The 19,250-nt window shown below is 35.7% G+C and overlaps 2 protein-coding genes across 2 annotated transcripts; one reads left to right on the forward strand and one right to left on the reverse strand.

Moving 5' to 3' along the window:
• Window positions 1-77: 77 nt before the first annotated feature.
• LOC141817724 (uncharacterized) lies at window positions 78-13,307 on the forward strand. The gene is given in 11 exon segments (XM_074705358.1): window positions 78-193; window positions 307-2,546; window positions 2,942-3,074; window positions 3,160-3,248; window positions 6,460-6,698; window positions 7,889-7,975; window positions 9,046-9,145; window positions 10,893-11,106; window positions 11,189-11,299; window positions 11,302-12,497; window positions 13,029-13,307. Coding segments are annotated over 9 exon segments (3,396 nt in total). The 5' UTR covers window positions 78-193; window positions 307-422; the 3' UTR covers window positions 11,601-12,497; window positions 13,029-13,307.
• Window positions 13,308-14,403: 1,096 nt separating this feature from the next.
• LOC141817725 (uncharacterized) lies at window positions 14,404-18,226 on the reverse strand. Its single transcript, XM_074705359.1, has 7 exons — window positions 17,566-18,226; window positions 16,836-16,890; window positions 16,668-16,742; window positions 16,481-16,572; window positions 16,278-16,359; window positions 15,283-15,366; window positions 14,404-14,769 (listed from the first exon to the last, which is right to left on the reverse strand). Exons 1-7 carry the CDS (start codon window positions 17,877-17,879, stop codon window positions 14,650-14,652), a joined length of 822 nt encoding a protein of 273 aa, XP_074561460.1. The 5' UTR covers window positions 17,880-18,226; the 3' UTR covers window positions 14,404-14,649.
• Window positions 18,227-19,250: the final 1,024 nt, after the last annotated feature.

Here is a 19,250-nt window from a genome sequence, read left to right on the forward strand (position 1 = left end):
AAAAGGAAACATTGCTGTTTAAAAGCGCCCCACCTCTTCGCCCTCATTCACCTCCCCCGAGCTCTCCGCCTCCGCCTCCGCCTCCGCCTCGATCTCGCCTCGCCAACCTAATCCAGTCCCACAGATCTGTTCGCCGCAGTTGATCTCCGTGCCAAATCGCTCCATTCCTCGAGAATCCCCATCTCCGTTCGAGGTATGCAGGATCCCGCTCCTTGATCCGCTGATCCTGTCGGGGTTGTGATGTTCTGTTCATTTTTGCTTATTTTCACTCGCGCTCGGATCCGAGCTGGTTTATTTTTTTTCTAGATCCCATCGTGAGGCTTGGCGTGTGGGGATCCTTTGTTCTTCGTCGCTTGGTGCGGTTGGTTTGGTTTCTGGGCCGAAGTGGGTACTGTTGGGTGGAGGGGTCTGAGTTCTTCTGGATGGAGGAGAGGAGCGCCCTGAAGAAGCGGAGAGGGATCGAAGTCTCTGCAGCGGAAAAGGTTGATGAGTCGAACAAGGATATGAAACGGAGGTTGATTATGAGTGATTCGGAGTGTAACTTGGATGATCGCGTCGCTTCTTTGCGGAAGTCGGATCGTGGAGTTAGTCAAAATGGGGACAGCTCCATCTGCGGTGAAGACAATGAGGCGGAGATGATAAAAAAGGAGGAGATTGCAGATGTAGATAAGAAAGAGAAGGTTTTGAAGTCTGATGATGGAACTCAAACTGATGAGGTTGCAGTTTCTCGTAAGAAAGAAGTGTTAGAGACAGAGCTCGAGAGAAAATGCCGAAGAGAGTCATCTCGTACTGAAGTCCAATCAGAAAAGTCAAAGTTGGATTCTTCGGAACAAGGAGGAAAGAAGAAATTTCTGACTGGCGGGAACAAGTCTAAAACTGTTATTTCGGATGGTGTGGATGAAAAAGAGGAGATGAATGCTCACAAAGAAGGAAGTTCCAAATCCTTAGTCCCTGCAAAGAGGAAGAGGGGTCGAGTAATGGAGACCCAAACACTGACAAATTTACCAAAAATTGAGAAGACGGAAACTGAAAAGAACAAGCTGATAGAATCACCAGATAAACAGAAACTTGAGGCGAAGGATAACGGTAGCTGTGTTACTGGAGACAGGGCAGAAGACATTGGCGTTTCACGACCCAAGGATGATATTCTGAGGATGCAAGGGAAAGCTGGCGTCTTGCGAGTACTACCTAGTAATAAGAAGGTGGATGGGCTTGAGAACCATTCTAAAAGGAATTATGAAGAGGTCTCAAAGGACATAAGCTCTCGTGGTGTAGCTACCCGTGCCGCACTGAAGCAACAATCCCTTTCTTCCTATGAAAGAGTTGATGAAAATTCAAGCTTAGGTGCCTCGCCGAGCAAAAATGAATTGAGAAAGTCAAAAAAGGACAGTCTGGAGATGCGTGCAAACAGTAAACCTGAAACCCAGCAGAAGAATGTTTTTCATAAAAGAAAAAAGAAAGCACATATTTCAAAGGGTAAGACTGGTTTGAGAACAAAGCGCAACTCGAGTGCAGAAAGTGTTGTTAAGGCAAAACAAGGATCAGAGGGTGCAAATGTATCTCGCAGAACTGAAAAGCAAAAACTTAGAGATCAGTTAAAAGATATACTTCTTAATGCTGGTTGGACAATAGATCTGAGGCCAAGAAGAGGCAGGGACTATGAGGATTCTGTTTACATACCTCCTGAAGGTCATGGTGGTTATTGGTCAATCACAAAGGCTTATGCAGTGTATCAGGAACGTCTAAAGAGAACAAGCAAATCAGAGGGCAAGATGTCTTCTGTAAGGAACTGTAGAACACCTTCTGTGAGCGACCCTATCATACCTTTGGAGTCACTGGATTTACTGAAAAGAGTTGCTGTTAACAAGAGAAGAAGAAGGATAGAAGAGTCTGAAGAATCCCCAAAGTTTAAAGCGAAGAAAGTAAAGAAAAAATCTAATAAGAGACATCTTAGAGATCAAGCTACTAAGGGTAAGTTGACTTCAGACTCAAAGTTTTCTGTCGGTTCCACATCTTATAAGAATCATCACAACGGAAGAAGCAAACAGAGAGGATGCACCCTATTGGCCCGCGGTATTAACCATAAGTCAGAAGCTGATGACGCTGATTATGTCCCTTACAGGCATAAAAGGACAGTTCTTTCATGGATGACAGATGTGGGTGTATTGCCCATAAATGGAAAAGTGAAGTATATGAACCAGCGAATGACTAAAACAAAGTTGGAAGGCTGGATAACTAGAGACGGCATTAATTGTAGCTGCTGTGGTAAAATCCTTTCTCTATCAAACTTCGGTCTTCATGCTGGTAGCAAACTTATACATCCATCACAAAATATATTTTTGGAGGATGGAGGAATTTCCCTGTTGAAATGCCAGCTTGAGGCATGGAAAAAACAAGGTGAATCTGAACGGCAAGGATTCTACAATATTGATGTCAATGGTGATGACCCTAATGATGATACCTGTGGCATCTGTGGTGATGGTGGTCCCTTAATCTGTTGTGATGGTTGTCCTTCAACCTTTCATCTGTCTTGCTTGGGCATCGAGGTATTTCAAACTGAACAATCCTTACTTTGAACAAACCTTACCCTTTATAGAACGCATTGTCGTAGTTTGTTGGCATTGCTATTGCATATGTGGTTATTGCAGAAACATAGATCGTGCCTTTTTTATTTGTTCTTTATAAATGGTTTTCTTTCTCCATCTCCATTTTTTGTGGATTCTGGAAATTATGCAGGTGGCAAAATGGCTTTCTGCAAAACTACTGTTTTTTTTATTAATGTCTGGTAATATTTATGTTATAATTAGTGATAATTCCATGCTCATAACTGCCACATTCATTAGTTTATTTTTCTACATGATTATCAGCTTAGTCTTGGTAATTTCTTTGCCTTTTGTTTCTGCTATGCACGAATGTCTTAAGTTCCTGTGTTTCATTCCAGAAGCTTCCTCCTGGAGATTGGCACTGTACCAACTGCTGCTGCAGGTACTGTGGGCAGATCTCTACTGATCCTAGCAGTGGAAGCCATGAAACAGTTTCCTTATTACTTTCTTGTCACCAGTGTGAGGCAAAATGTATGAATCCTCCTGTTATATGCTCTTAATAAAATGCCCTTCTACATTCTAAGAGTTATGGAGTTACTTGTATTGGATTTTGCAGACCATGAAGATTGCATTCCTGAGACAGAATATATTTCTGCCACTTCCAAGAGTACTGCCATTTCTTTTTGTTCCTCAAGTTGTAGAAAGGTACAAATGATTCCTACGAATCCATGTGACCATGACATAATGTGTAAATAGCTCCATCTTGTTTGAAATTTCAAATTATTCCTGTAGAAAATTCAAGTCATCAACCTTTTCATGCTTCCTTTTTGATGACTTTGTTACATCAAAAGTTCAGTATGTTTGGATACATGGCTATCTTCAGTTATATCAATAATGTTCTTGATAGCATATTCTGCTTTTGTTCATGCATATTGTGTTCTAATGAAGAAGATAATAGCACATGTAGATGCCTAGATAAGTCGACGATGTATGGTTATGGATGTATGCATAAATAGATAGATTCAATGAAAGTTAACTTATCCTTCTGCTTATTCATTTAAACAGATGGATTAATGGATCATGAAATGATCCATCAATTCATCTATCTTTTCACTTGGTTTAATAAATTGAAGGACAAATAATTAAAATTTTAAAAGGCAACAATACTCTCCTTTTCATAACTACTGCCCTCTCTGAATTGTAATTAAATCCATCATAACTACTTTCCTCTGTGAACATTAAATCAATCCAACAAAGTTTTATACAAGAATTCATATCTAACAATTTATTAATGCCTTTCCTTTATAATTCCCATTTTGTTTGCGTTTACGGGCAAAGAAGGTGTAAGGGCACGTAAATGCACAATACGAGGATATATAGTATGAGCAATCTATTGAGGATGAGCGACGTGAGCTAACTACTCTTGTTCGGTTTTTTATGGAAGAAGGCATGCAGGCAAGCAAGCATGAGAACACAACGTGATAAATTGACTAGAACAAAGAGATGCAAGCATAGGGTTCGATGGGTGCTAAGTATGTTACAAAACATTTCAATAACAAAAAAAGTGATTAACAAAATATCCTCATCCATCCTTTGCTCGATTTACCCTATTTTGGGCAGAGTAAATATGAGGGGGAAATGAGAATCTTTATCCTTCATGATCGATTCATTCTTCCAACCAAACATTGTAAGGATGAGTTAAAGGTTCATCCATCCTCTCATTTATACATCTTTCAAATTATATATTCAAATGAATATGTCTATAAAAGGTGTTTGTTGGTGGGTATACGGTTCTACGTAACGCACATGTGGGTTATATTTTGTTAGAAACTTACTTTAGGTATGTTGACAACTGCACGTCAAGAAAATGAGTTTGTTTGCATGAACTATATAATATATCAAATTAAATAACCTAAGCAATCAATACAAATAAAACTTTCCTCTTTCATCCAATAATTACCATTTTAAGCAATCTATGTTTCCATATGAATATTTATCCAACTAACCAGAATAAAATATACATATTGATCTAAGCGATACATAAAATATGCCCATTTTTTATATCAATTTAGCAAAATTGATTTAATTAAATAAATATTAACTTAAACATGACTTCGAAATTAACAAAATTTGATTGGTCATAGGTGAACCCTAGGTGGATTCTCACTCCATAAGCTTATGCTTCTGTGTTTATATAGTGTTTTTTAAAACAATTATTAATATATTTATATAGTTTATTTATTCACAAAAGTTAATCTTAAAAAATATAATTAAACATAATTAATAAAAATAATATGAACAAATTTCAAAAGTACCAAACAACTTATTAGGAAAGATTTCCAAAAATAGTTTATAAAGATATAGAAAACTAAATAGTATAATAAATAATATAATGCATTGCCAAGGAAACTTATCAAAAATAGTAATATTTAGTATCATCAGGTTCATAAGTTTGTTATAATATTATATTGGTATCATATTATATATACTATATTGTTATGATATAATAACAAAATAATGAGATCATATTTTATTTATATATAGCTGTTAAGTAAAATTAGATTATTAATATGTAGGAAGGAGGTTTCGAGGCTACTGTCTATCAAGAGAGATGCTGTATTTTATCTTGATTGATAATAATGATATGACAATATTATGTAAGAGACAGACATATGGGATAGATGGGATACTTGGTCTAGCTAGTGGTAGATTCCTGAAATGGTAAGACTAAACAGTTGATTTTATGATAAATTTCTAGAGGTGTCAAGGTTGAGCAGTTTAATCTGCAATTCAAAATAAGTGACGAAGAATATCTCCTACTCTTGTTATGTTGGCTACGACTCAAGTTGCAATCAGCGAAGAATTGGGTATGTTGGTGGAGTTTTCCTAAATCAACCTTATTTGACAAAATTACATTTATTTCAAAATTTCCTCCTCTAAATTTGATCAAGTTTCCGTTAATTCCATCTATTTCACAGTATAACCTAACTCATTTCTAAGTGATTTCTTGGAATCTTAATTTTTGAAATTCTGCCAAAAATCTTTATGTATCTATTTCTCTGGAAAAATCATATCACCCTTTACCAATAGCAATCTAAGTTGAGCTACTATACTGATATTCGTTGATGACAATCATGGTGGCAATACAAGAATAGAAATGTGGAAATGACAATATATTAGGTAGGAGATATAATAATACAAAGGAAAACAACAAAAACAAAAAAAAAGGCGCCTCCACTTTTGCATTTACAGCAAATGATAAAGGCAACTCTGCATATAAAAAATTCAACCCAAAAAAACTAGATAATCAAAATTATGGATATGAAAACATCTCTTAAAACAAAGAACAAAATAAATAAATGGCATTTATTAATATGGGATGCTAACACAACACATTTATATAACAGATGAAAGTATATGGATGTTTTTTTTTTCCAAAAAAGAACTTTTAGCATGTAAGATATAAAATGAAACAAGCAAAAGAAAAGAAAAAGAGAATAACTGTCAGTCAAACTGGTTTTGGTTGACCATATGTTGAATTTATGGACATAAAAATTTCTTCTAATGACATATCATTAAGAAACTTTTATATATAAGAATGCCTAATTTTTCTCTATAAAAATGTAACTTATGTAGCCATTAAGTAGCAACGATTGGCTTCTCTATGTATATAAAAATGTTATATACTGGAGAAAGACCATTAGTTATAGCTTATTAGGCTGACTGGGGAAAACGTAAGCCTTCATGGTTGCTTTATAACTCTTGAACATTGGACAATCTGTTGATAACTTAGTATTGTTTAATATTCTTATACAAGGTGCGAAAGTAGAATGTGTATGTATTGTAGTAGGATTTGAATAATATGTCTATTCACCTTTGATATGGTATCATCGGCTTGTAATTTTGATTGCTGTAGGTTTTCAGAGGACTACAGAAGATTCTTGGGATGAAGAATGATATTGAATCAGGATTCTCATGGAGTGTTGTCAGGCGTTTTGATGAGGATTCTTCTAAATCCCCATTACAGTCCCATCAAATGGCTGAATCCAACTCAAAGATTGCTGTTGCCCTTGCAGTTATGGATGAGTGTTTTCTGCCTATCGTTGACCGGAGAAGTGGCATTAACCTTATTCATAATGTTGTGTATAATTGTGGGTAAGCATCTGTCATACTATTATTTTAAACTCCATAGCTAGGCACTGACTAACAATGAGTTAGCATGCTTGTGAAACCCAGAATTCCATATTGCATTAATGTAAGGTGATAGAATCATAGAAGTTGTTCTTTATAACTTAGAATTGCCAGACAGATCAATGTTGCTTTTATTTCTTTTGTATCAAAGTGGTCCAAATGGAGTTAGTTTCTGTTCCAACTCGATCTCTCTAGCTTTACATATTAACCCATGTTTAAGATTTTGTAACTGGTAAAACGAGACAACATACTTGGGTCCTAATACCTATGTACTATTTATCAAAATTTCTCCAGACAACCTAACTAGGAGCTGGTTTACTGGTCTATATTGAATCCTACAGAACAAAGATGTTGAGTCCTTTTAATAAGACATCAAAGCTAATCATAAACAGCATGATGGAAGAAAAAACAAGATTATAAATGGTATCTTGAAACTGTTTCAATTTTTTGGACATGTGAAAGAAAAATGTCTCTCAACAAAATTTTAACTGTGTTTTAGTTTCAATGTTTGCTCTTTTAACATTTGAGCTTGTGCATGCCCTGAGACCCTATGGTAGCCAACAATTAATGTTGCAGGCAAATGCAAATGGTATAATGACATTTGCAACTTGTTTTATTCCTGCAAATGCATTCGCTGTTTGCAATTGCAGTTCTTTAAAGACTACACAATCAACTTTATTATAGTAGTTCTATAAATAATTTTAGGATATTCCGTGTTCCACATGATTGTATTTTTTGTACATTTTCAAAAGTTATTCAAATATATTATATAATTAAATGTTTTTTGTTGTTGAACTATTTTATTTTCTCTTCTTTGTTAGTTTTACAAAGATGATCACATCACACAACATTTGAGCCTAGCTAAAATAAGATATTTTAACATTTTAATTTTTTTTTCTTATTTAAAGAGAATTTAAGCTTATGTGTCTTTTCTTTTTTGTATATGTTTTGGTAAGTCGCTAAAAATTATTCATAATATTCTAAGGTCTTTTATTTTCTCTATTATTTCTATATTTATGTTTCAACGTATTTTTTTTCACAAAAAATAAACTTCCCTAGAAGATTTGGTGAACAAAGTTCATGCCTTCTGTGATTTCTTAATGAATATCATATAACTAACTTTGCTTTATGTATGACTTTGGTTTTCTGTGTAGATCAAATTTCAGTCGGCTGAATTACAGAGGGTTCTACACTTTTATTTTGGAGCAAGAGGATGAAATTATCTCTGTGGCATCTATCAGGTACATTTTCTTATTTTCTTAAGCAAGTGATATTTGGATAACAAGTAATAACTGCTTGAGTTAACTTGCTCTCCATCAAGCTTTCATGTAATACCTTAGGTTTGTTCTTTCTGTTGAGCAGATCATTCAATAAATGATGATTCTTCTTCCTTGATACATTTGTTATGTGAAATTCTTAGAACGGAGGAGACTCGTAGGGATGACTCTAATTTATCAAATCTGAAGCTGATATAATCTGACTGATTTGTATTCTGAGTGTTTAGACATTTTTGGTCATCATATCTATAAGAAAGTGCCACTTTTATATAGCTAGATTGCAATTCATTAATGTAGATTGATTTTCGATTGTGTTTAAGCACTACTTCAATTAATTACTATCTAAACTTCTTTCTCACCTCCAAACAGAATTGTTTCATTATTTTTATTCTGTTCTATTTTCTTGTGTTCTGTTTCCCTATCAACTCCTCTGGTGTTTAAGTAGTTGTTTTTTTTTTATTTTATGACTACTTCCGACAAGTGCTGTCATCTAATCTTCTCTCTCACATGATTTCCATTACATGGATTATTGACCATCGTCTTTAGCTGATAATCACAGCTATAAATGGTATCAATTTAATACAAGATGTCATTGACCATTGCAACTTAGTTTTATAGCTAACTTTGTCTTCTTTCCTTCAGAGTCTTGTTATTGTTCGGTTCTTTTCTTCCATCACAATGGGGTTTGTAGTTAATCTATGGGGGAAAAAATCTGGCTAAGGTAGATTTTTACTGGCAATTTATTTAGGTTTGTTCATTGACCTGGAACATATGATTTTGGTGCAGTTAAGCTATATCAGTAAACCTAATGATTGTCTCTGGCTAGTCAATAGTTGATGCACCTACTGTTTTTTTTTTTACCATGGTAGCAAATCTAGTATTTGTCAAAGATAGTTAAGTTAAAAGTGTAAATCTAAAATTAAGTCTTCTCGGAATATTATCAGTAAGATTTGATTTCTTTTTTTCATCATCACCTATGCTCTATTTGATCAAGTCTTGATATTGAATTTTGTTGATTTTATTGCATCAAACAGAATTCATGGAACCAGACTGGCAGAAATGCCTTTCATTGGGACAAGAAACATGTATAGACGCCAAGGGATGTGCCGTCGGCTTCTTAGTGGAATTGAATCAGTAAATATTTTCTCTTGGATTTTTTTGAGTAAAAATAAATTGATTGAGGCTATATGTTTTGTCCCATTCTTTTCTATTTTCATCCTATTATAAATTTTTCTACATCTTGACTATAAGTATATCATTCTTTCATTATTTGTTATGCTATTTTATAATTCTTATACAACTTAAAAGTTAATCATTATGTTTATATTCATATATGCATTAAATTTCTTTTATTTCTATGTTTAAAGCAGGTAAGAAGCTGTAAACTGAATTATCTTCAATATCATCTCTCTGCCATCATAATTATCAAGAAAACATATTTGTTTCAACCATTTCTCTCTCTCTCAAATTTACCTACTGCCTCTCCTGCTTTCTTTGTTTTCTTTAAAGCCTTAGTGATTGCTTCAATTTATGTTGCCTCAATTCATTTTAACTACTTGATATGACCTACAGACCATGCATATTTACAGCTGCAGAGATTAGACTTATTTTGGGTCACAAATTTGTAAATATCGAATGTTCCTGTAAGACAAAATGATTGTTATTTCTTTTAATGTAATTAAATATGGAAGATAAAATGGCATTTGTGTGGTTTTAGACTTCAGAGCATTGAAAATGTCCTTACATAGAGAGGACAACTAAATGGAAGTGTTATGAAGTATGTCATTTGAAAGATGGAAAAATGAATAAAAGGCTAGCCCAGCAGTGATCCTAACGCGGCATTATTTGATTGCCTTAAATGTTGGGAATTATGTTTTCCTAACTGCATGAATTCTAAAACAAGAACTTGAACAAAGGAATACAGATCTAGCACAAGGATCTAGTTACATCGATATTACGGCAGAAAATTGAATAAAGGAATCTTAAATAGACGATGGACCTGAATGCAACGGAATAGCCATCGTCTGTAAGTGTCATCAACAATCCGGAAATCCTGCAGAGAAGAAAAGCAAAGGGCTGGTCTTCCGAAGGAATTAAGTTGATGGCGCTGTAATCTTTTCACTGATGGGGTGCATAGAGATCTATCAAAATGCCTAATCCAACGGGGACCATGCCCTATATATATGAGCCCATTCGTTATTGGTCCATTAATAATAACGGTGCGGGTTAACAGGTTCTACACATGTAAACCCTCACATCCAATAACTCAAACCCTCAATAAACATTAGTTAGATCACATAATAGGTTTGGTTTTTTTAATGACATAAATCTGCATGTCACAATTAGCATGTAAGCCCACCAAATGGGATAAATCCAACATTAAAATCCTAGATCCAGTCTTGCAGATGATGCATAGGAGCCAACCTTTACAATGCCACTGAGGTTTGTCTTCAGGATGAAAGAATATGTTTACGGATTAGCCAACTATTAATTGGTACAGGCTGGTGGTTCTTCTGTAAGCTAAATGAATTATTAGGTCAGGTGTCTGATATTTGAAACTTCGCAGTTATTTTGTGTGAAATTGACTTCATTTGCAGTTGCATTGTTACAGACTTACAGGCATTTTTGTCAATAGTTAATTGAGTTTTTTTCTTTAAAGAGGTTCCTGCCACCTAGATGTTTGTGAATATGCACCCGTCCTCCCTCTTTTTCCTTTGTAACAAACAGTCTTTTATTATAATTCTATGAACGATTGAATTTTTCTCCTCTCTTTTTTCCTTTTCTTTAACAAGCTATCTGTTATTATAATTTTATGAACTAATTAATTTTCTCTCTCTTTCTCTCTCTCTCTCTCTTTTAATTAATTTGTTCTCATCTTCAGGTTCTCTCTTCCCTCAATATTGAAAAGCTGGTCATACCTGCAATTTCTGAATTAAAGGAAACATGGACTAATGTATTTAGCTTTAAGCCGCTTGAGGTTTCTCAAGAATTAGAAGTTAGGTCCATAAACATATTGGTTTTTCCTGGTACTGGTTTACTACAGAAGCCACTGCTGGCAAATCATTCTTCTAAACATGATATGCCTGTTGATGAAGGTGACCGCATGGAAAGACATTAACATTTATTGAACGTTTTCTTTGTGACTCTCCGTTTTAAACATCTATGTGGTTTGTGCAGTTGGAGTCAATGAATATGGCATCAAAGGTCATCAAGATATAAAGTCAACTCATGATTCTTCTGAGCTAAGTGCTGCTGAAGCCGAGCCCCATAACTCTGCTAAGGCTGTTGACTGTGCGGACATGCAACTGAAGATTCATCTTTTATTTCGGATGATTCTGCTGATCCTATTAACAATGGCAAATCTTCCCAGTATTTGCCAGTAGAGATTGCTGGTGATGCTCGCACAGACATTTTATCTAGAGGAGGTAAAACAAGTTTTCATAGTGAAGAAAAATCTGAAATCGATGTTACAACTGTTCAGACAACTGAGTTAATTGGCAATACCTCTGATATTATTGAGAATAAAATTGTAGCTGTTGATGCATTAAAAGATCAGCAAGAATGTGGCATAGTTTCCAACACATCCTAGTTGTTTTGGCCTTTTGGGTCTGCTTCAGTTTGAGGCCAGTGTAACATTTTGCTTCAAACATGTAAGGATCCTTACAGTTGTCCAAAATAATTCGCCTCCACAGGATGAGTACACGAGGACATTGAACATCTTGTATGACACTTATGGAATTTTTAGAGGCTGCATACCTAGCTGCTAATTAAGAATCAATCCAGAGCGTAGATTGAATGAAAGTTGAAGTTGTTGTTGCTGACCATAGCTCTTCTGTAAATGATAGGTTTTTTATCTTCTGTTTTTGCAATCTTCAGTATATCTATTTTTTTTGGTGCTGCAGAAGAAAATATGCTTCTTACCTGTTGTCGTTAAGTGTTACAAGATACAAGATCAGACAAAGAACTTACTGAATCTAGAATCAGGCACCTGTATCCAATTTAACTGCTGCTGATGCTTTGGCTGAATTCCATCATGCTATAGCAATGATGTTGCAAACAATCCTCGTAGCCAAGAAAATTAGGTGTCTTGCTGACTCTTCTTGATATTTTTCACATTGCTCCTGATGTTTCTGTGGGCATTAAGAACCCTGATATTCGCTTTGTGGGAAGGCCAAAGGAAGTTTCCGTGTTTCCGGTGATGATAACACTATGATGATGCTTATAGAGGGAAAAAAGCCCATGGATGTTAATACACCAGTTGCCAGTTATGCTCCTGTGAATGCTATTGTTAATTTCTCATTGAAGACCTTCACATGATGAAGATGGCGATTTAGTGAAGTTAACACTGGCTGGAGATCAGTAGAAGATCCTCCGTTTTGATCAAACATTTTACTGAGTAACAATTTTCTGCTAACATTTCGGATGGGTGTGAAAGTGCTGAGTTTCCAACGCTAGTGCAACGAAGAACTGAACTAAAATAGTTTCTGTAAGTATACCTTCTTATTATATTTTCTCTGTGATTATCTAAACTTTTGATATGGTTCTCGAAGTATCATAATCTCTGGTACTCAATCCAAGAAATTTATTTTCCTTGTTTCAATTTATTTAGTTAAACAACATTTTCAAGTGAAACCAGTTCTTCCATGGGCACAAGCTAATATGTCCTGTTTCGCACATTAGTCGGAACATTATTTCGTCATTGCCTGTTGCATCGAGAAAGCACTTAAATTGTTCACACTGCATCTCATTTCTGTTTAACTTGTCAGTCTTGCCATACTCATGCTTACATGTCGAAAAAACCAAGTTGTTTAACTGCATGTTCTTGATGGAAAATAAATCACATTCTAGTGCATCTGTTCACCTAAAACTTTGGTATTGGATTCTTTTAAGCACCGTGATGACCAAAACTAATAATTACAGTACTAAATTTCATTGCATTTTATATATACTCTTCATATCTCACATTATTTCTTTTTTCTCCAACTTCTTACCTTGATCATGGTTCCATGTTAAACAGGTGTTCGAGATTGACGATTCTAACTTAAACTTTCAATTCATGGATCATTAATTATCCGGCACTGGCAGATCCTGGATGTCACTGACTGCAAGAGGCTTCCTTCGTCGCGATAGGTATAATCAGGTAGATCGCGAAGGTTTCTTTTCTTTTTCTTTTTCTTTTTTCCGAATTTTGTTTTCACTTAGAGCTATACTTGTATTCATCCTGCAGAAACTTTCAGAGTTTTTGTATTATAAGTAGATGCACCTTTATAAACCAAAGTATACCTTCTTAGAGGATGTTCTTGGATCACTGAGTTTTCTATTTCAATCATAGTCTGCTAGTTAGTTAGGTTTTTTTTTTAAATAAAAATAAAAATATAACAATAAAAAGCTTATCTTTAAATAGTTTTCACATCATATCTTGTATTTGTGTGCCAATGTAATGTTCGTTAAAAAAAAAGTTTATATAATTGTCAAATTGTGAAGTTATTCAAAATAGGTTTATTATATATATATCTAGATTTGATCATTAATATTTTATTTTCCAAATCAACTTTATTCACTTAGAATTCTCAAATATTGAAACGAAAGGAAGTTGAATCATATGCCAGTCTAATAATTGGACATTTACATGGACAAATACAGATTAGGGGTGCATATGAATTGAGTCATGATTTTTGAATCGGTTTGAAAAATATATGATTTGTATTTAAAATTATTAAATTTGAGCGGAATTGAATTTGATAAATTTTTGTTTGAATTTAAATTTATAATATTTTATTTAATTATTCATAAACCATTTGTGAGTTGAATTCAAATTGAATTTATATTTAATTTTATATAAATTTTAATTTAAATATAATTGAAATTAACATCAGAATAATTTGAATTGAATTTAATTTATTTTGAATTATGCTCAAATATTCAAATTTAAAGTTTATTTTGAATCAAATTCGAATTAAAATTATTGTATATTTTTTAAATTTGAATTTAAATATCAATATTTTTATAATATTTGATTAGATTTCATTCGTTTACATTGCTACTACCAGCCCCACGGGGGACTCACATCGACAAATTTGTAAAATCTTTATTAAAATTTCCTCTAATATTTTTGAAATATAAGATCAATGTGAGAAAATATAATTATATTTATAAAAACAAAATACTTTATTTGGCTCGCAAGTCATATACACCCCATTCGTTCGCCTTCTAAGCTAGAAACAAATATCCACTCGAACGACATAACATTCCTTTCTCTTTTTCTTTTATTTCTTTTCAATTCTAATTAGAAAAATCGAACCGAATCAAATCAAACGCGGCGTTGAACCTACGAAATTTGGTTCAAACACTCACACTAAACCAAAATTGTCCCACAAGAAGAAGACTCCATCTTGAACCTAACCAGTTAGAATTGCATTAGAGCTACTAGCAACAACACAGTGTCGCTTATTGAGTTACAATGTTAGTATATGAATCATCTTACATCATATATGACGTACTCGATCCCCTACTATATCATGACCTACGACAGATGCAAATAAATTTAAATTTCGTAGCTTTTCATGATCAGCTGAAACCAATAGAATCCAAATGCCTCCGAAGCAAAGCGACCATTTAGCGATCGAAATCAAAGTGTCCTATGGACTTGGCTTGGCGAGGTACTGCAGCCATTCCTCAGGGACTCCTTTTCTCATCTTCAGCATTTTTATAGCAGCTGCTGTCAAAGGTATGGCCAGGATGTCGTAATCTTTAGGGACCTGCGACGACAATTTACGATGAAATATATTACTTTTCTGGTCACTGAAACATTCATTAGATCCATCAGTGTCTTTCAGAGGACATATGTGAGCAATGTTTACGATATTTATCGACACATCTATAGAAAAAGAATGCAGTTATTGGGTATGATCAAAATCTGTAACCAACTGAATACTTGTTATCGGAACTCTTTTAAGTATCTACTTTAGATGATAAATGAGTTCTTGAATCTATGGTACCGACTTAAGCGAGTAGAGTATGTGTACTCATGTGTATCTACATATGCAATCTGAGATGGAGCTTTTTAAAACCATGTTCGAAGCCGAGGCAGAGTGGACCGACCAGATTTGGGACTAGTTCAGACCAAAATCTAGGAACTGGGGAGCCATTGGTTCACTCGCCGGATTCAGTTTTGAAAAAGGAAAAAGAAACACTGCATTGAATAGTTGAGAGAAGAACTACTGAAATGCTGATAAAGTAGAATCGCGGCATGTGAAATGGTTGGAAGAGACCTTAGGAATCTTAAGCAGCCTCATGTTTGCCTCTTCCAATGTTTTCTTTCCCTTCCTTGAGTTACATCTGGCACAAGCAGTCACCTGAAAACAGTATATCATTTAGCATTTCAACCGAAACTATAATTTCGATAACTCTAAATTTGATATTTGCAATTCAAATGCAAACAGATTAAAGCTCGAGGTTTGAAATAATATAGTTTTGAGGTTTTAGTCTCTAGCTAGAATGCTGCGGTGTTGGTGATATACTAAGATATGACAACACATGGTGCTGAAAACAGTATGGCGTCGATCATCTACGGGTGTCGTATAGCTATCTCATGCCACAATCAACTCACAATCAATGATTTCCAAGGAATGCAGTAAGTTTTGTGTATGAAAGGACTACAAGAAATTTGTCTCTTGGTGGCGATAACTTATACACCAACTTGCTATCTCTAATGCCGCAATTATTGAGATCGTCAGCAATCATAACAAAGAGACTTTTCTTTTCGCTAAAAATAACTTTGAGACCATCAGAAACTTGCATTATAGATGTACATGACTTCATATTGAACCTTAGAAGATACCGACACTTAGATTTTACAGCATCAGACAACGAGGAGTCAAGGGCAAAATATCACTATAGCTAGTCAGTTCAGTGCATTTTTTTCCCAAGGAAATTTACCGTCATTATGCCATTGGATTTACTCATTTATCTCGCTAATGCTCATCAAAATTACTACTCACAGAATTACCGAAGCTTAAAATGAAAGTTTTACTATCGAAGTAACACATCCAAAATCTGACCAAAGTTGCTTTTGAATTCAATATGCAGAAAGCAAACCCTATTAAATACAATTTCTTACGCTGACTGTCTACAACCTTCTTTGAAATTTAACTACATTAATCCAGTGGCTTAGACATGCTTATTATTTGTTCAAGCAAAAGATTAGTGATTAAACGAAAAAAATTGCGAGAAAAAGATTGCTACTCTATGAAGTGCAGTTAACTACCAGATTTTCCCACTTCCATTCACCACCTCGTGAAGTTGGTATTACATGATCAATGGTCAAGTCTTGATGAGAAGAACAATATCTACAAATAATAAAAAAAAATCTTACGACTAAATCAAGTGTAACAATATTTCATACAGAAGCACTAAACAAATGCATCATCATGTCAATCCCATAAATATCTGTTATGAAAAAACACTTACTGGCAAGTGAAAGAATCCCTGAAAAATATGTTTTTTCGACTAAGATTGTGTTTAACCCGTCTTCTCTTGACAACTTGAAGCAAATGTGGAATCTGAAGGTGAAAACATGATAAAACATTACTAGTCGAAAGAAAGCAAAATTAGGACACCATCTTTTGTAAGAATCAAACAGTAGGTGCTTATGAACCTGCAAAACTGCTGGAATATAGAACGATCCTTGGGGCGAAGACACGGTTTGGTCATAGTATTCAAGAACATCTGCCTATCCATTGAATAAAAACTGTTTAGTAGCTAGCGCATGGGAAAATCGAACGTTGTAATGCAGATATAGATTGTGCCTCACAAACTAACTAACCTTGTCCATGAATTCCAGACACATTGCTCGCTTCCAGCAAACGACATTAATAGGCCTAATCAAGGATGGCACAGGTAAGATTCCAAAGGTGCCAGAAATTTAAAGAACAGAACAAGAAGAAAGATGTATATGCTATATTTTGTAGTAACTAGAATTTTCATCAAGCATAATTCGAGTTTAACGGATGCCTTAATGCATAATCTTTGGTCATTGCTGCAATCTACTAATTCAATCATATTGCAAATCCTAGATAAGTTTGCATTCTTCATCCTTGTTAAATCGAAAAGCCAAACTATCCGTCGAAAAGTTTGAATCCTAGATAAGTTTACAAAATCCCAAGTCATGGCTCCAGAAGTCAAATGCATTGCTAAAATAACAGAAACAGAAACCCGACCGAATGAGTTCCAGGTCAATGATTTAGTGGTCAGACCAGTCGATCGATTGGTCGAGCAAAATGTACATTTCTCAATCATGCCAGATGCTTAGAGACATACATTGCAGGTAATGTTTCAAAACTAGGGTTTTAGCCATGAAAGACATTTAATCAAACGCCATGGAGGATAGTCCAAAATGCAAAGCAGTCAAAGCATATTACAAACTGGAGATCAGATCATTGACGAAGTGAGTCAAAATCAAGCTCACCTTAATCAATTCAGCAGCAGATCTGTAATCTATGGAGCATCCACAAATTTAGAAGAAGAAGAAGAAGAAGTGCAGGGGGAAGAAGTACCTGTAAGAGATATCCAACACCAACCCTCTGAAAGAAGAGAACTCATCCGATTTGAACTGCTCGTCCTCCTCCTCTTCCTCGTTTTCGGATCCTTCGTCTTCAACATCTTTATCCTCCCAATTCCTGCGCTCATCGACTCTGGAGCCCCTGCTCGACTTCCTCCCCACAGCCCAAACCCTAGCACCAGCAGGAGACATGAGTACTCCTCTGGGGATCCCTACCGACCTCTCGAGAATCCTCTTCCCCGACCAAAGTGACGCCTTGTCGCCACTCAAGATCATCTTGAGACCCCCCTGGGCTGCGAGCTTCGCCATGGGGAGGCTTGGGTCAGATCAAAATGGAGTCTTTTTTACCTCGTACAGCAATTTGTGACAGGACGATCACAGTAGGCGGGTTGATTTTTGCTTCTTCCTCTCTTCTTCTTGTTCTGCTCCTTGAACAAAATTGTTGCTTTTCTGTTCATCGAAGCTTTGTGAGACGTTGTGTGCGGCAACTGTTGAGGTTCCACAGCCACACGTTGGTTTGGCAAGCAAGGAATATCTTCAGCTCGATCTTGTGATTCCTGATGCTACAATTGTTAGATTCTCGAGATCAAAATGAGATTTTTTTTTTCCTTTTCTTTTTCTCCTCATTTTTATGGCTCGAGAGATCTGAAGCTGTAGAAGAGTAGAACAGTGCTTGATGGTGAATGTGGAACTGGGTAATGTCTAAGCCTTGGGTAGGCCAAGAAGCCGTGGATATGGGCCACTGTTTCGGCCCATTAAATCACACTGCATCGGCCCATCATATCGAACAATTCGAGAATTTAATTTATTCGACGATCGGCCCAATTTATATTTATTAGGCAAAAATTCCGACCTACTTTAATTTTATGGGACCGGCAGGCCCGGTTTAATTTTATTGGGCTCCCAGTTTATTATTATTGGGCCGTGCTTCCGATCTAGTGAGTTATAGGGCCTACATCTGGGCCAGTTAAATTTTATTGGGCGCCTCTTCATTGTCATTTTTATTGGGCCACCGGTCCGGCCCATTTAAATCATATTGAAACCTCCCGTGGGTCTTGTGGCAGACCAATAAACGTGTAATAAAAATACCCAGGTCACTATGGAGGCCCAATAACAAAAACTGGGCCGATATGGCGGCCGAAGATAGCTGAATTGGCCCATTCACTGAACCAATAGAGGCCCAATAAAAATAAACTAGGCCGATATCCGGTCCGAAAAGGTGGATTGGCCCATATGTAGGGCCATAAGTAAAAAGGGCCAAATAATGGGCCAATAGTGTAAACTCTGCCTATCTGACAGCCCAATAAAGGTGAACCGGACTAATATGATAGACCCAACAGAATATACTGGGCCAAGATGACTGCCCAATAAAAGTGAACTGGGCCAATATGGACTAAAAGAAGTGAACTGGGCCAAGGCCTCGGGCCACAGAAAGCAGGCTTGAGCAATTTATGATGGCCTACTAAAACCAAGTAGACGAACAGCAGATGATGCCAATTTAGAAGCCCAACTTGATGGCCTAATAAGGGACACGGTAGCTCAGTAAATTGAAACTAGGCCGTAATTTTGGCCCAATACAACTTATTGGGCTGACACGTCGATAAAAACAGATCGACCTGCTTGCTCAACCCGTACTTTGTTGTAATTATGGGCCCCAATAACATAAACTGGGCCGTAAAA

Source organism: Curcuma longa, unplaced genomic scaffold (genome assembly GCF_044706935.1).
Source record: "Curcuma longa cultivar G26 ecotype Majalengka, Jawa Barat unplaced genomic scaffold, ITB_CL_G26_1.1 contig_21711, whole genome shotgun sequence".
Lineage (NCBI taxonomy): Eukaryota > Viridiplantae > Streptophyta > Magnoliopsida > Zingiberales > Zingiberaceae > Curcuma > Curcuma longa.